The sequence below is a fragment of the Drosophila yakuba genome, unplaced genomic scaffold (assembly GCF_016746365.2).
Source record: "Drosophila yakuba strain Tai18E2 unplaced genomic scaffold, Prin_Dyak_Tai18E2_2.1 Segkk4_quiver_pilon_scaf, whole genome shotgun sequence".
NCBI classification, from domain to species: domain Eukaryota; kingdom Metazoa; phylum Arthropoda; class Insecta; order Diptera; family Drosophilidae; genus Drosophila; species Drosophila yakuba.
Window position 1 is genome coordinate 1,243,597 of NW_025048816.1, and position 22,648 is coordinate 1,266,244.

Sequence of the window (22,648 nt, forward strand, 5' to 3'; positions counted from 1 at the left end):
TACTCAGCTAGTGGAAGTGCGAAGGAGAGTCTTCAACACTGACAGTTTTTGGCGGTTTGAGGGAGTTGGAGTGGGCGTGGCAAAAAGGTTTTTGGCAAGTCGATGGAAATTTACAAGGGTAATACAAAAAAGAAAAAATATCAAAACATTTTTCAAAAGTGTGGGCGTGGCAGCTTTTGGCGGTTTGTGGGCGTTAGAGTGGGCGTGGCAACATGAATCGACAAACTTGCGCTGCTTCTATGTCTCTGGAGTCTGTATGCTAAATCTCAACTTTCTAGCTTTTGTAGTTCCTGAGATCTCGACGTTCATACGGACGGACACAGGTACGGGCATACGGACAGACGGACATGATCAGATCGACTGGGCTATTGATCCTGATCAAGAATATATATACTTTATATGGTCGGAAACGTTTCCTTCTGCCTGTTACATACTTTCCAAGGAATCTAGTATACCCTTTTACTCTACGAGTAACGGGTATAAAAATATTCTAAATAAAATCGTTTATATGATTAACTTCTAGGCCGAAATAACTGTTTATTATTAAATTAAATGTCAGATTGTTGCTATACGAAGTATCAGTAACATCTATTTAAGGTAAAGATGTTATACGTTTGCAGAGGGTAGATTGATTTTAACCAGAAGATTGCAAGCTATCTGCGACCATATAAAGTATTAACAAAGCCGAAACTAGCATTAAATCAAAGATTTAACAACAGTTAAAAAGGGTTTTGCGTTCGGAACTTAACTTAAACTTATAAGGAAAACGTTGAAGAAAAAGTTTGTAGATCATCATATTGAGGGTGCTAGATTTATTTCCGGCGAGTGCTTTGAACTCTCTAGAAAACGACATCTCGTTCACAGAGACAAACGGTCTAACCATTAGTAATATTATCAATATTATTTAAATTATGTGAAAACCAACATTGTATCAAACGAAATATATGAAAAAAAATTATTTCAAAATGAAAGTGTTTTTTTCCTTTTTTCTGATGCTTAGCTTAAATATGCCCAATTTAATAATAATTTAAAAATGCCCAATATATCCCATAAGCAATATATTTTAAATCCAGTTCCCAATTAAATTGATGTGTGCTGTGTGCTAACTTATTTAAAAAATATTTATCTTTAAAACGAAAAGGCATCAATTATCAGCATAAATAATATTTCCAAAAAAAGTTGTCTTTACATATATTATATATACAAGTATACAAGCCTCTTAAAATCTGTTATTATAAATGCTAAAATTAATGTTGTATGTAACGTTCTGGCACCAATATGACAATTACTAAAAAAATTATAAGGTGATTTAAAGATTTAATGAGACACGATATACTATGTAGAGCTACAGGTTTGTATATAACAATGTGTTATTCTTTTATAATTTGTTTATAATTTGATTTCACTCACTTAATTCTCTTTTATAATCTTTTTATGCAGCTTAATTTCATAATACAAAGATCTATTAAATTTAATTCCGATGGACGTTATTTGAGATTTATTTATTAACGTCGATTTATTCACTATATTTTTATTGCCAAATCACATAGAATATGTAAAATCTGATTCTTGTTTCTTTAGCACAATAAAGTATGTATGTAAATTACAACACATAGAAGCTCACGTCAGTGAATTTATTATGAATATCCACTCGACACGATTCCGTCAAATGAAATAAGAGGTCTGAACAGTACTGACGAGTACTCCTCAGATGGCTTCTGGATAGCCCTCGAATAAGTTTTTCCTATTAACGATGACTTTGTGCTGTGTTTGGTACTGGCTACATACTTAGGTGAATAAAACAAACAGAAAATATTGCTTATTCATTTTACTTCAGACAGCCAATACCAGCTCTAGAACTAAAAGGGGCTGATCCGATAGCAATCTCTCCGAAAGGTCACTGCTGCTTGTTTCTTCGTTTCACGATGTAGGTCTCGTTTCATTCGCTCTCCAGCCCAATGGAAAATGAAAAAAGCCGAAAAGGGACAGCTATAGCTTTATCGTTATGTTTTCAGGTACGTGTTAAAATTGTGAGCCGAATCTGGAAGGCAGCCAATGGCATTGTCGTTCACAATCCTACCCCCGATGCAAACATTTTAGAAAGGCAGTAAATTCCAATTGAATTTTTCTTTCACTGCAAACACGCAAAAACTTAACTTAGCTTATATTTCTAAACTTTCACAAACACTCGTACTTTAAACGGCCAAATGAATAATGTGGCCTTGCTTTTTGGATAAGCTTTTGATTAAAAATAATTAATGTGAAGTAAATTTACATTAGAAACACAACCATATTTGAAATTGTTTAAGTTATTCTTTTAATCTCTAATTCTCCAATATGCAAAGCCGAAACCAAAAAACAAATAGAAAAGAATATATACAAAATAATCATAAATAAGTGTATTAAAATATGAATATCTTAAAATATTATTTTATTTTTATAAGTTATTATTATTATAGAATGCATTTTCATTTATCATTTTTCTGAATATTCATCAATATATATGTATATACCTACTTTTTTATTAAATAATTTTTTTTTTGAGTATTGGAATAATTACTAACGTTCTATCTGTTACTACTAAAGTAAAATAATATACTAAAGTATGTAAACAGGTAGCAAAAGGGTTTTGCTCATAATACCTAGCGAAGTCAATCCTGTCTGTTAATCTGACTTTCTGCCTATCTATATAAACGCAGAGATCTCAAGTACCATAAAAGCTAGCAAGTTAAGATTAAGCGTGCAGATTGAACGGACGTAGACTCAACGCAACTTTGCTTCAGAGAATTCTCACGCGCACTTTAGAAATCGTAAAATTAAAAAATAAAAGTAAGTGTTTTTTGGTTAGATTCCGACGGTTCTTTAAAATTGTCCAAGCCGTTTGTGTCAAATTTCGATGGTTTTGCAGTCTTTTGCAAATCTTTGTATAGTTTTCAGAAAACGAAGAGCTCGCAGTAATCTGTTAATTTTTGTTTTACTTTTACCCATGTCTTTTATGTTCTTACTTACAGTTTGGTTGTTCACATATTACTTTATGGAAGCACGAGATACGATTTAAGTTGGACATCCACGATATCGCCCATTAACTTCGTTGTATACTCTATAAAATTGTTTACCATTTGCTCCTTAGAGAAAAAAAATCATACCAATAACTAGCAGAGTCGATTTGACCATGACCGTCTGCTGTCCGTGCGTATGAACGCTTTGATCTCGGGATCTATAAAAGCAAGAAAGTTGAAACTGAGCATGCAGATACTAGTGCCGCCTACACATAGGCACCATTCTATCGGCCGCAAACTGCCAAAACTCCGTACTATCCAGAAATGATTTAATTTAAATATTTGTATTGCTAATTTCTATCGATATGCCGAAAACATAATATTCACGTCACACAATGGTCACTTAAAGGCACTTACCTTTATAAAGTGTTCGGAATTTTTTATGTTATATTTGTTATTTTATTACGGCCCCTTTTACGACCATAAGCCACCAAAAAATGTCCCGCCCGTACTTTTGACACGCCCACAAACCGCAAAATATTGTTTCACCCATTACTTAAAAAAGTTTTTAATTTTTTTTATGTTTGAATATTTTACCGATACATTCCCCGTAGTTGAGTAACAGCGATCTGACTGTCGGGAAACTCGAGTACATCGTTGTTTTAACATTCTAAACATCCGAAATTATTCTTAAAGAAGTTTTTGAAAGCCCGTGGCTGATATGTAAATTTCTTGATATATCTTTCTATGATACATTACCACGAACACACATTTTACTGAAAGCTAACTTTTATTGCTATATATATACATACGTCCTTAGAAAATACCGCTTAATATTCTGTTCTGTTATTATACTGTTCGTATATCATACCGGAGATCAGTTGTGACGGCAGTCAGTTATAGCTTATATATATACATATATAATATATAAATCTATATATATATATAGATTTTTATACATATATATAAAATGTATATATTTATTTACATTTATATACATATTTATACATGTATACATGTTAATTCAATTCAATAAAGTAATTTTTATTTTGGTCAAAGTACCATTCATTACCTTGTACATATTCAGAAAATGATACAAAGTAATTTTGCTGTGGTGTTTTTTTTATTTCAATGCAATGCTAATATATAATCGAATCAAACTCTAACAACATAACATCATCATCTGATTCGCAATTGGACTTTCGTGAAAATTTAAAAATGTGTAAAGATATTAGCTAGGCAATTTTACATTAAATTCGTTAACTGAAGCATTTCTGCAATTTCCTCCTTTTGCTCGAACGCGCAAAAATATATTTTCAAGGCGATAGTGGTTAATTCTACTAGTTAAAAATAAAAAGCTACTCATGCAATCAAAGCAATCGTTAACTTTTTTGACAAATGCAGCAGTAGAAGTTGCACTTTCGGCATTATTTCGATGAAATTGCTTGTTTTGGTTACAAGTTTTAATTGCCGCTGCAATGTTGTTACTAAGTGTCTGAGTTGCCAAACATACCCGCATTGACTCAAATATAGTTGAATTAACGTAACACCTTCGTCACTAATCTAATTCGTAATCCTCTCGGATGACATCAAAGTCAACTAGTCCGCCAGAGGTTTCAAAATTAGCTATCAGAAAATTATTCCTTATAGACTTTAAAATATGCGGAATGCCATAAAACATAATGTTTTTATTATTATTTAAGGTAGAGTAAGTTTTCTCATTGGTGACTTAAAGCAACAAGGTACATAAATTCATCGATTTATTGATTTGTTTTGGGCACGAAATAGTTTAATATAAATTTCCAGTTCTTTTTTCCCGAATTCCCGAATAACAAATACGCAAATGTGGCTTCTCATTTTATTAGAGCGATCAAGTAAGTGCTCTAGTCCATCTATTATATCAATTATTAAATGTTAAGTTATATTTTTTAAAATTAAGAAAATACGTTAACAACTAAAAAGGTTCTATTTATAGCAATTACTATTGGCGCTTAAATTTTCGTACTTTTCTAATGCAATAAAACGGCTTTAATAAAATTTGAATTTGTGTATAAAGCAAAACTTCAAAAAATCGATTTGCGTATAGTTTATAGTCAGCTTAAAGTAAACGGATTAAAAGAAATTCAAAAAGAAAACAAATAAGTTTGCGCGCCTTTCTTCCCACACAAAATTGCTAATTTTAACATATCAAATAAGAATGTAACAAAATTATTCAACTGAATCTTATTTATAACTATATAGTCGAGTTCCTTGGCTGTCTGATACCCGCTACTCAGCGGGTAAATTTCAACACCGTTTTTGCCGGTTTGTGGGCGTGGCAAAATAATTTTTGGTATATAGAGTTAAATTTACAAAACGAACAAAAATGTAAAAAAATTTCAAAACAGTTTTGGGCGGTTTGTGATCGTTAGCGTGGTAAAAAGTTTTTCTGCAGATCGATAGAAATTGACAATACTAAAAAAAAAAGAAAAAATATCAAAACATTTTTAAAAGTGCGGGCGTGGCAGTTTTGGGCGGTTTGCGGGCGTGGCACCATGAACGGACCAACTTGCGCTGTGTCTATGCCTCTGGAGTGTGCATGCTTAAACTTATAGTAACTTATGTAGTTACTGCATTATTTAATTAATAAATACAATAGAATGTTGAATTGATGCCGTAAGCTTGTAGCGCAGCGGAGGGGAAGTCTCGAGTTGCCAGTCTGACGATATCAGAAGCTATCGTCTTCCAGGAAAGGCCTTGGCGTTAGTACTTGCTTAAGCCGTGTTGCCAGACTCGGCTTTAGTCTGGGCGCCACAAACTTAACTTTCTAGCTTTTATAGTTCCTGAGATCTCGACGTTCATACGGACAGACAGACAGGCGGACAGACGGACAGATCGAATTGGCTATTGAACCTGATCAAGAATATATGTACTTTATATGGTCGGAAATGAATCCTTCTGCCTGTTACATACTTTTCAACAAATCTAGAATACCCTTTTACTAAAAATAAAGAGTTCCTATTTTCAACACCTATTTTATATCAACAGCTTCACCAAGAAGCTTATATTTTAATATTAGCCTGATTTTTAATACTTTCTAATCTTAGTAGGCAAGAGTTAGGTAAAAATAATATTGTCGGTTCTTTAGGAAAAATTTATGCTATACTTGCCATTGGAATATTAGGATTTTTGTATGAACTTATATATTTACAGTTCGAATCTTACTTTTGCTAATATAGTTATTGTTTTCCATGGAATTAAAATTTGTACTTGATTAGCTACTTTGTACGGAATGTTGTATCAACTATTAGGTCAACTATTTGGTTTATATTATTATCTTAACAACACAGTTCATTTAAATTCATCTATTGAGTGATATCAAAATACATCACCAGCTGAACATAGATATTCTGAATTACAAAGTAATTTCATACATGGCAGATTAAATTTATTTTTTTGTGGAGCCAAAAGCCACTCCAAATTAAAAAAAATGTACCTTTATTAGAAAATAAATCTCTACATGATCTAATTTAGGTTTACAAGATAGAGCTTCTCCTTTAATGCATTTTTAATTTTTGTAATAACTACAGTATTAGTTCGGTATTTAATATTTATACTACTTTTCAATAATAATGTTTATAAATTTCTTTATTATTTTTTGCCCCCCCCTCCCTTACGTTTACTTCATTAATTGGATGAAGTTAATGAACCATCAGTGACTTCAAAAAGAGTTGGTTATCAATGATACTGAAGCAATGAATACTCGGTTTTGAATAATATCAAATTTGATTCATATAAAAACAAATGAATTGAAAGTTTCTGGAATTCGATTGTTAGATGTTGATGACCGAGAAGTTTTACCAATAAATTCACAAATTCGAATTTCAGTAACAGCTGCTGATGTTTTTCATTCTTGAACAGTGACAGTTTTAAGGGAAACGTTAATGGAACTTCTAGACAATAAAATCAGACTAGTAATTATTATTGATACTATCAGATAGCACTGTAATCTCTAACACAAAATCTGTATCGATAGTACTAGTAAGTACTGCAGTAGCAGTCACTAAAAGTATCGAATAAAGATATCTCTGTTGTGTATATACTCAACAAAGTCGGACGTGTTTTTACTCAAGCGGAATCAACATTAAGAGGTTATGGGCCCAGGACACACATACATACATATGCATGTATAGGCCACGCGGTTCTTGAGTAAAAGTTGAGAAGTTGACGGTGTCTGCATTACGAGTGCAAGCAGATGATATTGGAATCGGATCGCTAAAACGAAAAGCTTCATTATGAGTGCGCTATACCAAATCGACATATTGGAGGAAAAGAATTATGATTCTTGGCGTATACAGATGCGCAGCGTACTTGTACACGCGGAGCTATGGGACGTGGCATCAGGCACGTTGAAACAGGATGAGGCAGGTGAAAATTCGAATTGGCCAAGCCGTGACAGTAAGGCTCTAGCCATGATCACTCTCAGCGTTAAAACGTCGCAACTAAGCTATATAAAAACGTGTACGACATCGTTTGAAGTTTGGACCAAACTGAGAGAGATGCATCAACCGAGTGGACCAGTCAGAAAAGTATCGCTCTACAAAACTTTGCTAAGCTTAAAGATGGAGGATGGCCAAAATGTTTGCAGTCACCTGAATGCTTTCAGTGAAGTTTTGGATCAACTATCGTCGGTGGGAATTGACATAAGTGAGGAGCTTCGAGCTATAATCCTGCTATCGAGCCTTCCCAAGGAGTACGAAAATGTTGTGATCGCCATCGAGACGCGCGATACACTGCCGGAGTTCGAGGTACTGCGAATCAAGATCAAAGAAGAGGGAAAGAGACGAAAATTTGTTTACAACCCTGGAGAAGCACACAGAGACGATTGGCTTAGCAGGAGATGGAATTCTGATGGCAGAGGGAAAAGGAGTGGTCAAGCTAAAGACGGATCGCTACACTCTTGTACTAAACGACGTACTATTTGTTCCTACAATGAAGGGAAACTTCATGTCTGTAAGGCAATTTAGTGCACTTTAACGAAAGGCACGCAAAGATTATTCAAAACGGTGAGTGTATATTTCAAGTAAAGAAAACTGGAAATCTATATATATTCGATGAAAAGTCCAATCAGTGTAATGCGGCTGTAAACGCCGATGGTATTTTATGGTATATGGTCACATCAACTATCGCAGTCTGTCCGATATCGTGAAGAAGAACATGGTTCGTGGAATTGAAGGTTGTAATATACCACAAAATACATCCTGCAAAACATGTATGGTGAGCAAAATACATGCTCAGCCGTTTCCACATACCTCATACAGATGTATGTGGCCCCTTTAGTACAAGATCATTGGGTGGCAATCGATATTTTCTCACGTTTATCGATGACAAGTCTCGTCGCATATTTGTTTACTTTTTGAAAGGCAAAGACGAAGTATTCTCAAAATTCGTGGAATTTAAGAAACTTGTGGAGAGGCAAACTGGAAAGCTTCTGAAGTGCATATGCAGCGATAACAGAAAGGAATTTGTTAACGCAACCTTTGACAATTTCTTAAAAGCGAATGGGATTAAGCGGCAATTAACAATCCCGTACAGCCCACAACAAAACGAAGTAGCGGAAAGGGCTAACCGTACGTTAGTGGAGATGGCCCGATGCTTGCTGACGCAATCTGGCCTGGTGGAGTCTTTATGGGGAGAAGCTATATACACAGCTGTCTATCTGCGGAACAGAGCGCCTACGAACGCCCTGAGAGATATTACACCAATGGAAGCGTGGAATGGTAAAAAACCATCAATATCTCATTTTAAAGTTTTTGGTTCTTTCTTTTGGTTCAATTCAAGCAGAAAGGAAAGGAATACCGCATGGTTGGTTATTCTCAAACAGCCAAAGGGTATAGGCTTTTCGACCCGAGCACAGGACAAGTTATCGAAAAGAGGGACGTACTTTTCGACGAGCGAGCTGATAACATAGCAAAGGATGCTGGATTCGTATCGTTTGAACTACCACAAGGCAGTGGTCTTTCAGACGGACAACTGGAGGATGAGAGGGACAACTGCAGCAACGACTTAAGATCAGATAAAAAATTCAACCCCGGTTCGCCCGAATACACCAGTTCGGAAGACGAAAGCTCATACGACCAAGACAAGGTCGGCATAAAAAATTATCACAGCATTGACGAGTTTATAAGCGCAGAAGACGGTGACAACGATAATGACGGTGCAGAGGGTGAGGAAAACTCGCAGGATGGAAAACGAGTGGGTCCTGGCAGACCTAAGCTGATTCGAACAGGCAAACCTGGACGCCCGCGAAAGCAGTACAATGTCTTAGGAGTGGCAACTAGCAGTGACGTATTTATTCCGGTAAGCTACGAAGAAGCAATCAGGTGTCTTGATTCGGAATTATGTTTGGAAGGGATGAATCGAGAGTACAAGGCTCTTATGAACAACCAGACTTGGCAGATAGTAGATCTTCCGAGAACAGAACGAGCTATAGGCTGCAAATGGATTTTCACTGTGAAGAGGGATGCGAACGGGCAAGTGCAGCGGTACAAGGCACGTCTAGTAGCCAAGGGCTGTTCACAGCAGTATGGAATTAATTATGCAGAGACTTTTTTACCTGTTTGTCGGATGGAAAGTATACGTTTCATACTTGCCCTGGCTGCACAGTTAAAATTGCATTTGCACCAAATGGATGTATGTACGTCATATTTGAATAGTGATTTAACAGACACTGTATACATGCAACAGCCACTCGGATTTCGAGCCAAAGATCATGCGGACGGCGTGCTTTTGCTAAAGAAGGCAATTTATGGCCTTAAACAATCTGGCAGAGAGTGGAACTGTAAATTGGATGGAGTTTTGCGTAGTATTGGTTTTAATCCATGTACATCTTGCACTTATTCTTGTATATGTGGACGATCTCATCATAGCTTGTCAAGATAAAAATGATCTTATGAGCATAAAAGGAAAAATCGCTCAATCTTTCAAATGTGTAGATCATGGACAGTTGAATATGTTTCCTGGACTGGAAGTTCAGCGAGAAGGCGAGCTGGGCGAGATGACGTTAAGTCAGAGCCAGTATTTTGAAAATCTACTTCAGCGGCACGGTATTAAGGAGTGTAGAGCAGCTGCAACTCCACTGGATGCCGGATTCCAAATCACGTGTGATAAAGAGGGATGCAAAATAGTCAACGAACTGGCTTATCAAGCGGTCATTGGTGAACTCATGTGGTGGGCGCTATCATCAAGGCCAGACATTTTACATTCAGTATCTAAATTGGCGCAGCGCAACAAGGATTCCCACAGTGAGCATTGGAGCTAGCCGTTGCAATCCGTAGCGAGCAGAAATAAAAAACTCAGTTCGTTACAGTATTATACCAATTGTAATTGCAAGTGTTCCTGTAAATTATTTTATTAAATGACTTGTTAGAAATAATATAAGTGGTTTGTGGGCGTTAGAGTGGGCGTGGCGACATGAATCGAGAAACTTGCGCTGCGTCTATGTCTTTGGAGTCTGTATGCTTAGTCTCAACTTTCTAGCTTTTGTAGTTCCTGAGATCTCGACGTTCATTCGGACAGACAGGCGGACAGACGGACGGACAGACGGACATGGCCAAATCGACTCGGCTATTGATCCTGATCAAGAATATATATACTTTATATGGTCGGAAACGCTTCCTTCTGCCTGTTACATACTTTTCAACGAATCTAGTATACCCTTTTACTCTACGAGTAACGGGTATAAAAACCATACCCGAAAGTACTCACAAACTTCTAAAGTTATACTTTTACGACAGAACTTTCGAAGTGCGAGGCAACACGGCCATTTCCGGTGACCATTAAATCGAGGCTGGAATCCCCCATAGCTCTTGGTCCCACTTTATACCTCATCTATACAGCCGACATCCCTACAAATAGTCGGATTACGGTATCTATGTTTGCCGACGACACAGCTATTCTAAGCCGTTCAAGGTCCCCAATGCAAGCTACAGCACAGCTGGCATTGCACCTCATAGACAAAAGTGGCTCTCTGACTGGCGAATAAAAGTAATCGAACAAAAGTGCAAGCACGTGACGTTTACACTATACAGACAAGACTGTCCACCACTTTTGCTGAAGAACATACCACTCCCGAGAGTAGATGAGATAATGTACCTGGAATGTATCTCGACAAAAGACTCACATGGCGCAAGCACATTGAAGCCAAAAAAAAAATCAATCCAACAACTTACACTGGTTCATCAACGCTGGCTCTCCCATCAGCCTTCACTACAAGGGGTTACTCTTCCGTACCTATCTGGACCTATGGCTCACAGCAATGGGTCAATGCCAGCAACAGCAATATGGATATCATACAGCGAGCACAATCAAAGATCCTCAGAACCATCACCGGGGCACCGTGGTGCGTTCGGAATGAAACCATCCAAAGAGACTTAAATATTCCACCTGTCATCAATGTAATTACGGATCTCAAATGAACTTAGCGAGGGGTCTAACAGAACTCAGCCGTCGCTCCCGCCTTCGTCAAAAGGACCTACCATCCCAGCGAACAAATTTTTAGGGTCGTATAATCGAGGAACAGTTGGAAAAATATAATAACTTTTTTAAAAATTGGTTATTGTTAAGATTTTTAAACTTATTGTTAGTTCTTATACAACACAATTCAATAAATAAAAGCAAAAAAAAAATTGTTTGATTACAAATCGAAAACGTAAAGGAATTGCAAACATCGGAATTAAAACTGTAAAAAAGGTGGCAACTCTAGATTTTCTCAAGCGCTCCAATTTCTTCATTTTCCTGGTATTTGTTATACGGTTAGTTGGATGTTTTTTTGCAGACCCCGAAAATATACAATCAATACACGCAGAGCTTCTGTTATTAATCTGTTTTATTGGTTTATTGGTGGTTCACAATTAACTAACACTCGCTCTCGCTGCCCACTCATCACGCCTCTCCAGCTCTCGCTGTTTGGTACAGATTCCCTCACCCCTCCTTTATTTATAAGACGCAGCTTCAGGCGTTTCACATTCGAAGGAGAGTGTTGAGCAGGTGTTTCAGATGGCAGGTCTTCTAGGGCCTTCTGAAAAGATGTTGGAATGGCTTGTTGGGTCCTCGACTCGGGCACTGGGGCGACATATACCTTTTAAGTGCGGTATGTTCCTCATTAATATTCTGCTCCCACCAGCTATCTTTACTATGTTATTATTATGTTTGGTCGAAAGTCAGTATTAGTATACTTAGAAAAATTACGTTTTGTACTTACACTTTCAACCTTAATGTCGATATTTTTGGCCCCATTTTGGATAGCCCAATCTACAAAATATTTCTTTCATGACTTCAATCAAACTGCCTGATGAGATCGACCGCATATAGCGAGAAAAATAGTCTATAAAAACTAAGATGAATTGTTAGGTAGGGGTCCCCAGATCTGACGCCACCCAAATCCACGAACCCGTAGGTAATCGATTTCTGTCCATTGCGGCTGGTCTTATCGACTGGGGTACCCTGCATGTTTTGATCTCTTTCGATCAGCGCCACAATACCTTGGATCATAGGCGGCGTTTCATTGCTGATTCTCCTGGGTGTCCTTCATGTGCCAAATCGAGTATCCGTTTGCGAAGAGTTGTTAGGATTACAATGCGATTTCCTCATAGCAGGAGAGGTCTTATGGTCAACAGTACAAATCGAAATGGATATAATTTTGTTGCCGTTTCTCATTCCCAAGAGTCATTTTCCAAACCGTGTATTTCATCGACAATTTCTTCGTTTGACAACTACGATTTTGCGATCTCGGAGATGTACATTGTTTTGGAAATAGCGCTTTCCACTATCCGCAAGATGCTACTTATATTCCATTCTATAGGTAGTTGGACTTGACGTTGATTGGTAAAATCGAGACAATACATCAAATATATTTTCCTTTCCAGTTTTTTAGATTACTTTAAAATTTTATGATTAAGGGCGTAGTAACCATCTCTACCATCTCTAGTACGAGCCGGGGGATTCGATGTCGGTTTGAGAATAGTTCAAGGGCTTATGATCTGTTACCAGCTCAAAATGAAAATCAGCTAGGTAATAGTAGAATTTATCTAGTGCTAAACTCTTTTTCTCCGTTTGAGAGTACCGCCTATAAACCTTAGTCAGGGCTTTTCTGGCAAATGAAATAATCAACGGATCGCTATTAGTATCAAACTGCAGGAAAACAGAGCGTTCCGCAATTGACCGGGTGCGGTTCTTTCGGGTAATATAAGCAAGATTAGGATCCTTTGCTAAATGAGACTTTAACTTTTGAAAAGCCTTTTCCTCGGTATCGCCCCTTTGAAATTTGCTTTTTTTTTTTCGTAATAATAGGCGTAAGGGTTTCGTGTTCCCATCCAAATCAGGATTTTTCAACATAGGTAATGAGACCGAGAGAACTGCGGGTTTCTTCCTAATTCTTTGGGACTCTTAATGATTTAACAACCTAAATCTTCTCAGGGGCAACTTCAATTCCCGAGTCTGACAAAATGTGCCCCAAGAATTTTAGTCTATTTGTTTTCCAAATGTAGTTTTGTTTGTTTAACAAAACGGTATGGTCGGTAAAGACTTTGTTCGGGTTCGTTGGCACCAACAATTATCACGTCGACGGTGTAATTCACGGCATTCGGAAAAGCAGCTAACAATGTTCCAGCCGGCGCGCCAGCTGTTTCGCTTGCGCTACCACACCGATAACCGAATTTTTGTTAATCGCTGAAAAATCTTGCAAGTTTGAAGTGACAAAAAGTGCATAAACAATTATCAAAAGTGTTACTTATAACATGCAGTCCAATCCTGGTGGTTTGTAATATGTGTTTGTGATCGTAGAATGTTGAAATTAACTGTGGTGTCCCAATAATCTTCCAGTTCTAACCCTAATAAAACACAACTTTTGTAGTGTATTATAATTTTTAAATAGAGAAACAAAGTGAGTCCGGCTCTCTCCGTTTCTAAATGAGGCAGTACAGCGATTTTGGCAATTGGGCGTTTGTATAATCCGTGAGCAGTCTTCACTGTAACGACTCGGACCTTGTCGTCGATTCCTGCGTGCACTGCGGTGATGCGGCCAAGAATCCATTTAGAGGGCGGTAGATTGGGCTCCTTGAGTACTACCAGTGTGTTGATCTTCAGATTCTCGGTTTCCAGATGCCACTTTGTCCGCTCATGAAGAGATGTCAGGTATTCCATATGCCACCTTTTCCAAAAGCCTTGAACCATGGCTTGCAGCTGATTCCACCTCTCCAATCGATTGACTTGCATATCCAGACGACAGGGTTCAGGCAATGCAGTATACGGAGATCCAGTCGAAAAATGAGCAGGGGTCAGTGGATCCAAAGAATTATCCCCAGTTGGGCACAGCGGGCGTGAATTCAGGATAGCTTCAATTTGGGTCAGGACAGTAGAGAGCTCCTCAAACGTTAAAGCCTTTGATCCAAGTATCCGTTTCATATGGAGTTTAATTGAGCGAACTCCAGCTTCCCACATCCCTCCAAAATGGGGAGCAGACGGGGGTATAAAGTGCCAAGAAATCCCTTCATTGGCAAAGAATCCTGCTAGTTCCTCATCTTTGGCTTGTTGAATGGCCAGACGTCTCATGTCATCCAAAGTTTGCTTGCCTCCATGAAATGTAGGGTCTTTGTACAGGTCTTTGCTCGGCGGGCAATGAATCGTTGAAAGGCTGCGATGAAAGCCTGTGTAGTTAGCTCACTAACAACCTCGATGTGAAGTGCCTTTGTAGTGAGGCACAAGAAAATAGAAAACCATGCCTTTCCGATGCGTGCAGTTCTTCCTTTTGATTCCTTGATTGCGATCGGTCCAGCGTAGTCCAGCCCTGTGTGTTGAAAGCAGCGGCTAGCTTGAACTCGAGGAATTGGTAGCTCTCCCATGATCTGGTTGTTTGTGCCCTTTCGTTGAAGAAAACAGGATTTGCATTGGAAGACTGCCTTTCTGACGAGATTGCGGGCTTCCAGAATCCAGTACTGCTGACGAAGATTGGTGAACGTTGCATCAACTCCAGTGTGCAGATAGGAGACATGAAAATGTCGAACCAGCTAGTGGTGTATCTTTAGGTATCAGAATCGGGTGCTTGGCGTTGTAGTTGAGTGTAGATTGCTCGATTCTCCCACCGACTCGCATTACTCCATAATCATCCAGAAACGGAGAAAACCGGATAAGATGCGATTTAGCGTTATGCTGGCGTCGATTCGCGCATGTTCTCTGGCAAAGGATTTTTGTTGCACATGTCGAATAAGTCGGCGCTGTGCGTCCAGCAACTCTTCAGACGTAAGGAATGGTGCCGAATTCCTATGATGAGATCGAAGGGTGTGAATAAAGCGATGACAGTAGCTAGATTTCCTTATAAGACGCGTCCAGGCTGAGAATTTGTGGATGAGTAACTCGGGTATACTTTCATCAGGAAAGTTATGTAGAGTCGTGGGCTTTATGGCTCGTTCTTCGGTGTTGACATCGAAACTTGAAGATACGCTGAACTTGCTTGTAGAAGGTGGCCACTCAGAGGTGGGTGTGGCCAGCCAGGACGGACCTTTCCACCACAGTCGATTCTCCAGAAGCTTTGACGGATGAAGTCCTCGGGAAGCACAATCAGCAGGATTGTCTTCCGTGCGAACATGGTTCCAGCAGCTACGGGGAAAGTCGCTCAATATCTCAGAAGTTCGGTTGCAGGCGTAGGTGTTCCACCGTCGAGGGGGAGCTGAAAGCCAGTGTAGCAAAATTTCGGAATCTGTTCAGCAGCTCGTGCTGAAAGGAGGAATTGTTAGTGATGTTTTGACAATAGAAAGCAATCGAGATAAAAGAAACGCAGCGTTTAGCTCCAAACGTGGAATTGATACGGGCTTGATCGGGGCCACCCGTGTTTTGGCGGCAACCAGAGTCACTTGAAAGCTGCATCCAACTGCAACTCGAGCGTAAACTACCGCACCGTAGGCGTGCGAGGATGCGTCGGCGAATCCGTGTAGTTGAACATCTCGAAATGGTGACGCAATATACCGTGGTACTTGGCATTGCGTAAGTGCTAGCAAATCCTCTACTAAAGCTCTCCAGCGCGTACGTAGACTTTCAGGAATGGGGTCGTCCCACTGCAGGACACTTGTCCAGCTTTCTTGGAAGATTAGCTTGAGTAGAACTCTGACCGGCGCTACCAGTCCAAGCGGATCATAAGTTCTTGCTAGCTGAGACAAGAGTTCTCTTTTCGTCGGAGAAATGGTCGCATCGCATCCCTTTAGGTTGAGATACAGAACGTCCTTCCCAGGGTTCCATTGGATACCAAGAACTTTGACAGGTGAATCCGCAGCTGATTTGTTGAGGAGCTGGATAGGTTCAAAACATCTATCTTCCTCTGGTAATGATTTCAGAAGACGCCAACTATTAGAACTCCACTTGCGTAGCTTGAATTTTCCCTTATCCAAGAGGGCTATAAGCTCGTCCTTGAGAATCATAAGCTCCTCGAATGTGTTGGCGCCTGTAGGGATATCGTCCACATAGGCATCGTGCAGAAGAGCGTGAGCTGCTGCAGGGTATTTATGGCCATGATCGTCGGCAAGTTGCTTTAGAAATCGTGACGGTGCCAATCCGTAGGTAACCGTCAGCAGGCGAAAATGAAGCAGAGGTTCATTCTTAGTCTTACGCCAAACAATGCGCTGAATTTTAATGCCTCGAAACATCTTTTCGACATCTGTGCATAAAACATATTGGTGCTGCCGGAAGCGCAGACAAACGCCAAGAAGATCGCGTTGAATCGGTGGACCAATATGTAGTCTGTCATTGAGCGATACTCCAGAGCTGTCCTTTCCTGATCCATCAAAAACTACACGACATTTGGTAGTCAGACTGTCCAGTTTGATGACAGCGTGGTGCGGCAAATAGAAGCAGGTGTCTGGGGACTCCTCAACCTGAGCCGAGGGCAGTTGTTCCATATGTCCACGTTGCAAGTAGTCGTCCAGGAAAGCTTCGTACTGCTGCTTCAATTCTGGATACCGACGAAATTTGCGTTTCAGCGAGAAGAAGCGATTGATGGCCTGTGGCAAGGTCGAATCAATAGGCGGTGCCTTCTCCTTGAAGGGATACTCGACGACGTACACCCCGTCCGTCGAGCGCTTGTGTGTGGCAGCAAAATGACGCTCTGTGGGATCGCTGGCGTCCAGGAGAGCCTGGTTAGGCTGAATGCTGTCAATCTCCAAGAATGAACGAACCATCGTGTCTAGGACCGCGTGATGAGTAACCGCAGAAGTAGGGTGATCACCGAATGCAGAGTAAGAGCCTGCAAGAATCCAACCAAATACAGTATTGAGGGCGATAGGAAAGTCGTTTCCGATCTCCTGTGTATAGAGACCAAAGTTGATCCGATCCAACAATGACAACGATTGCTCCAGGTGTGCAGAACGTTGGGTCTGCCAAAGGAAACTCGCAGATTTGCCTCTACGTAGAGGATGAGGTGTCAATAACTTGGGCAGGAAGTGATGACGTCAGCGAGTTGAGAATGAACGAGACCAATTCGACAGTTTGGCCCGAATGACGAGAGCGCAGCTTGATATGTGCGCGTCCTCGGGTAACGCCCGCGCTGTTGGCGGCGAGACCGAGAATAGAAAACCGTGCGTGCGTTCGACGCACGCCTATTCGCTGTTTCGTTTGCGCTACCACACCGATAACCGAATTTTCGTTAATCGCTGAAAAATCTTGCAAGTTTGAAGTGACAAAAAGTGCAAAAACAATTATCAAAAGTGTTACTTATAACATGCAGTCCAATCCTGGTGGTTTGTAATATGTGTTTGTGATCGTAGAATGTTGAAATTAACTGTGGTGTCCCAATAATCTTCCAGTTCTAACCCTAATAAAACACAACTTTTGTAGTGTATTATAATTTTTAAATAGAGAAACAAAGTGAGTCCGGCTCTCTCCGTTTCTAAATGAGGCAGTACAGCGATTTTGGCAATTGGGCGTTTGTATAATCCGTGAGCAGTCTTCACTGTAACGACTCGGACCTTGTCGTCGATTCCTGCGTGCACTGCGGTGATGCGGCCAAGAATCCATTTAGAGGGCGGTAGATTGGGCTCCTTGAGTACTACCAGTGTGTTGATCTTCAGATTCTCGGTTTCCAGATGCCACTTTGTCCGCTCATGAAGAGATGTCAGGTATTCCATATGCCACCTTTTCCAAAAGCCTTGAACCATGGCTTGCAGCTGATTCCACCTCTCCAATCGATTGACTTGCATATCCAGACGACAGGGTTCAGGCAATGCAGTATACGGAGATCCAGTCGAAAAATGAGCAGGGGTCAGTGGATCCAAAGAATTATCCCCAGTTGGGCACAGCGGGCGTGAATTCAGGATAGCTTCAATTTGGGTCAGGACAGTAGAGAGCTCCTCAAACGTTAAAGCCTTTGATCCAAGTATCCGTTTCATATGGAGTTTAATTGAGCGAACTCCAGCTTCCCACATCCCTCCAAAATGGGGAGCAGACGGGGGTATAAAGTGCCAAGAAATCCCTTCATTGGCAAAGAATCCTGCTAGTTCCTCATCTTTGGCTTGTTGAATGGCCAGACGTCTCATGTCATCCAAAGTTTGCTTGCCTCCATGAAATGTAGGGTCTTTGTACAGGTCTTTGCTCGGCGGGCAATGAATCGTTGAAAGGCTGCGATGAAAGCCTGTGTAGTTAGCTCACTAACAACCTCGATGTGAAGTGCCTTTGTAGTGAGGCACAAGAAAATAGAAAACCATGCCTTTCCGATGCGTGCAGTTCTTCCTTTTGATTCCTTGATTGCGATCGGTCCAGCGTAGTCCAGCCCTGTGTGTTGAAAGCAGCGGCTAGCTTGAACTCGAGGAATTGGTAGCTCTCCCATGATCTGGTTGTTTGTGCCCTTTCGTTGAAGAAAACAGGATTTGCATTGGAAGACTGCCTTTCTGACGAGATTGCGGGCTTCCAGAATCCAGTACTGCTGACGAAGATTGGTGAACGTTGCATCAACTCCAGTGTGCAGATAGGAGACATGAAAATGTCGAACCAGCTAGTGGTGTATCTTTAGGTATCAGAATCGGGTGCTTGGCGTTGTAGTTGAGTGTAGATTGCTCGATTCTCCCACCGACTCGCATTAATCCATAATCATCCAGAAACGGAGAAAACCGGATAAGATGCGATTTACCGTTATGCTGGCGTCGATTCGCGCATGTTCTCTGGCAAAGGATTTTTGTTGCACATGTCGAATAAGTCGGCGCTGTGCGTCCAGCAACTCTTCAGACGTAAGGAATGGTGCCGAATTCCTATGATGAGATCGAAGGGTGTGAATAAAGCGATGACAGTAGCTAGATACCCTTATAAGACGCGTCCAGGCTGAGAATTTGTGGATGAGTAACTCGTGTATACTTTCATCAGGAAAGTTATGTAGAGTCGTGGGCTTTATGGCTCGTTCTTCGGTGTTGACATCGAAACTTGAAGATACGCTGAACTTGCTTGTAGAAGGTGGCCACTCAGAGGTGGGTGTGGCCAGCCAGGACGGACCTTTCCACCACAGTCGATGCTCCAGAAGCTTTGACGGATGAAGTCCTCGGGAAGCACAATCAGCAGGATTGTCTTCCGTGCGAACATGGTTCCAGCAGCTACGGGGAAAGTCGCTCAATATCTCAGAAGTTCGGTTGCAGGCGTAGGTGTTCCACCGTCGAGGGGGAGCTGAAAGCCAGTGTAGCAAAATTTCGGAATCTGTTCAGCAGCTCGTGCTGAAAGGAGGAATTGTTAGTGATGTTTTGACAATAGAAAGCAATCGAGATAAAAGAAACGCAGCGTTTAGCTCCAAACGTGGAATTGATACGGGCTTGATCGGGGCCACCCGTGTTTTGGCGGCAACCAGAGTCACTTGAAAGCTGCATCCAACTGCAACTCGAGCGTAAACTACCGCACCGTAGGCGTGCGAGGATGCGTCGGCGAATCCGTGTAGTTGAACATCTCGAAATGGTGACGCAATATACCGTGGTACTTGGCATTGCGTAAGTGCTAGCAAATCCTCTACTAAAGCTCTCCAGCGCGTACGTAGACTTTCAGGAATGGGGTCGTCCCACTGCAGGACACTTGTCCAGCTTTCTTGGAAGATTAGCTTGAGTAGAACTGTGACCGGCGCTACCAGTCCAAGCGGATCATAAATTCTTGATAGCTGAGACAAGAGTTCTCTTTTCGTCGGAGAAATGGTCGCATCGCATCCCTTTAGGTTGAGATACAGAACGTCCTTCCCAGGGTTCCATTGGATACCAAGAACTTTGACAGGTGAATCCGCAGCTGATTTGTTGAGGAGCTGGATAGGTTCAAAACATCTATCTTCCTGTGGTAATGATTTCAGAAGACGCCAACTATTAGAACTCCACTTGCGTAGCTTGAATTTTCCCTTATCCAAGAGGGCTATAAGCTCGTCCTTGAGAATCATAAGCTCCTCGAATGTGTTGGCGCCTGTAGGGATATCGTCCACATAGGCATCGTGCAGAAGAGCGTGAGCTGCTGCAGGGTATTTATGGCCATGATCGTCGGCAAGTTGCTTTAGAAATCGTGAAATCCGTAGGTAATCGTCAGCAGGCGAAAATGAAGCAGAGGTTCATTCTTAGTCTTACGCCAAACAATGCGCTGAATTTTAATGCCTCGAAACATCTTTTCGACATCTGTGCATAAAACATATTGGTGCTGCCGGAAGCGCAGACAAACGCCAAGAAGATCGCGTTGAATCGGTGGACCAATATGTAGTCTGTCATTGAGCGATACTCCAGAGCTGTCCTTTCCTGATCCATCAAAAACTACACGACATTTGGTAGTCAGACTGTCCAGTTTGATGACAGCGTGGTGCGGCAAATAGAAGCAGGTGTCTGGGGACTCCTCAACCTGAGCCGAGGGCAGTTGTTCCATATGTCCACGTTGCAAGTAGTCGTCCAGGAAAGCTTCGTACTGCTGCTTCAATTCTGGATACCGACGAAATTTGCGTTTCAGCGAGAAGAAGCGATTGATGGCCTGTGGCAAGGTCGAATCAATAGGCGGTGCCTTCTCCTTGAAGGGATACTCGACGACGTACACCCCGTCCGTCGAGCGCTTGTGTGTGGCAGCAAAATGACGCTCTGTGGGATCGCTGGCGTCCAGGAGAGCCTGGTTAGGCTGAATGCTGTCAATCTCCAAGAATGAACGAACCATCGTGTCTAGGTCCGCGTGATGAGTAACCGCAGAAGTAGGGTGATCACCGAATGCAGAGTAAGAGCCTGCAAGAATCCAACCAAATACAGTATTGAGGGCGATAGGAAAGTCGTTTCCGATCTCCTGTGTATAGAGACCAAAGTTGATCCGATCCAACAATGACAACGATTGCTCCAGGTGTGCAGAACGTTGGGTCTGCCAAAGGAAACTCGCACATTTGCCTCCACGTAGAGGATGAGGTGTCAATAACTTGGGCAGGAAGTGATGACGTCAGCGAGTTGAGAATGAACGAGACCAATTCGACAGTTTGGCCCGAATGACGAGAGCGCAGCTTGATATGTGCGCGTCCTCGGGTAACGCCCGCGCTGTTGGCGGCGAGACCGAGAATAGAAAACCGTGCGTGCGTTCGACGCACGCCTATTCGCTGTTTCGTTTGCGCTACCACACCGATAACCGAATTTTCGTTAATCGCTGAAAAATCTTGCAAGTTTGAAGTGACAAAAAGTGCAAAAACAATTATCAAAAGTGTTACTTATAACATGCAGTCCAATCCTTGTGGTTTGTAATATGTGTTTGTGATCGTAGAATGTTGAAATTAACTGTGGTGTCCCAATAATCTTCAAGTTCTAACCCTAATAAAACACAACTTTTGTAGTGTATTATAATTTTTAAATAGAGAAACAAAGTGAGTCCGGCTCTCTCCGTTTCTAAATGTTCATAAATAAACCCGCCAGTGTTACTGTTTAGTTTGATTTATTTTAGACACTTAATATTAATTAGTTCGACACCGATGCGTACGTTTTCTTGCAGATCAAGAATGTGACTAACTTAAGCTTTGGCTGTACTCACGCCATACGATTAAACTAGCATAAGACGTAAACAAGTTACAGTTGGGCGTTTGTATAATCCGTGAGCAGTCTTCACTGTAACGACTCGGACCTTGTCGTCGATTCCTGCGTGCACTGCGGTGATGCGGCCAAGAATCCATTTAGAGGGCGGTAGATTGGGCTCCTTGAGTACTACCAGTGTGTCGATCTTCAGATTCTCGGTTTTCAGATGACACTTTGTCCGCTGGTATTCCATATGCCACCTTTTCCAAAAGCCTTGAACCATGGCTTGCAGCTGATTCCACCTCTCCAATCGATTGACTTGCATATCCAGACGACAGGGTTCAGGCAATGCAGTATACGGAGATCCAGTCGAAAAATGAGCAGGGGTCAGTGGATCCAAAGAATTATCCCCAGTTGGGCACAGCGGGCGTGAATTCAGGATAGCTTCAATTTGAGTCAGGATAGTAGAGAACTCCTCAAACGTTAAAGCCTTTGATCCAAGTATCCGTTTCATATGGAGTTTAATTGAGCGAACTGCAGCTTCCCACATCCCTCCAAAATGGGGGGGGGGTATAATGTGCCAAGAAATCCCTTCATTAGCAAAGAATCCTGCTAGTTCCTCATCTTTGGCTTGTTGAATGGCCAGACGTCTCA

The 22,648-nt window shown here is 41.1% G+C and overlaps 2 protein-coding genes across 3 annotated transcripts in view; both read right to left on the minus strand.

The window, feature by feature from the left end:
- Nucleotides 1–1,698, minus strand: part of LOC6540043 (homeobox protein Nkx-2.1) — a 36,916-nt gene extending 35,218 nt beyond the window's left edge. Inside the window, exon 1 of one of the 2 annotated variants that reach the window (XM_002086874.4) lies at nt 1,411–1,698. The gene's annotated coding sequence lies outside the window, so the exon portion shown is untranslated. The remainder of the gene's footprint in view (nt 1–1,410) is intronic. The other variant, XM_015189326.3, reaches the window with a different exon arrangement.
- Nucleotides 1,699–18,552: 16,854 nt separating this feature from the next.
- On the minus strand, nt 18,553–21,164 carry LOC122319664. Its single transcript, XM_043207260.1, has 4 exons — nt 20,597–21,164; nt 19,797–20,486; nt 19,147–19,670; nt 18,553–19,011 (listed from the first exon to the last, which is right to left on the minus strand). Exons 1-4 carry the CDS (start codon nt 21,162–21,164, stop codon nt 18,553–18,555), a joined length of 2,241 nt encoding a protein of 746 aa, XP_043063195.1.
- Between the last annotated feature and the right edge of the window lie 1,484 nt (nt 21,165–22,648).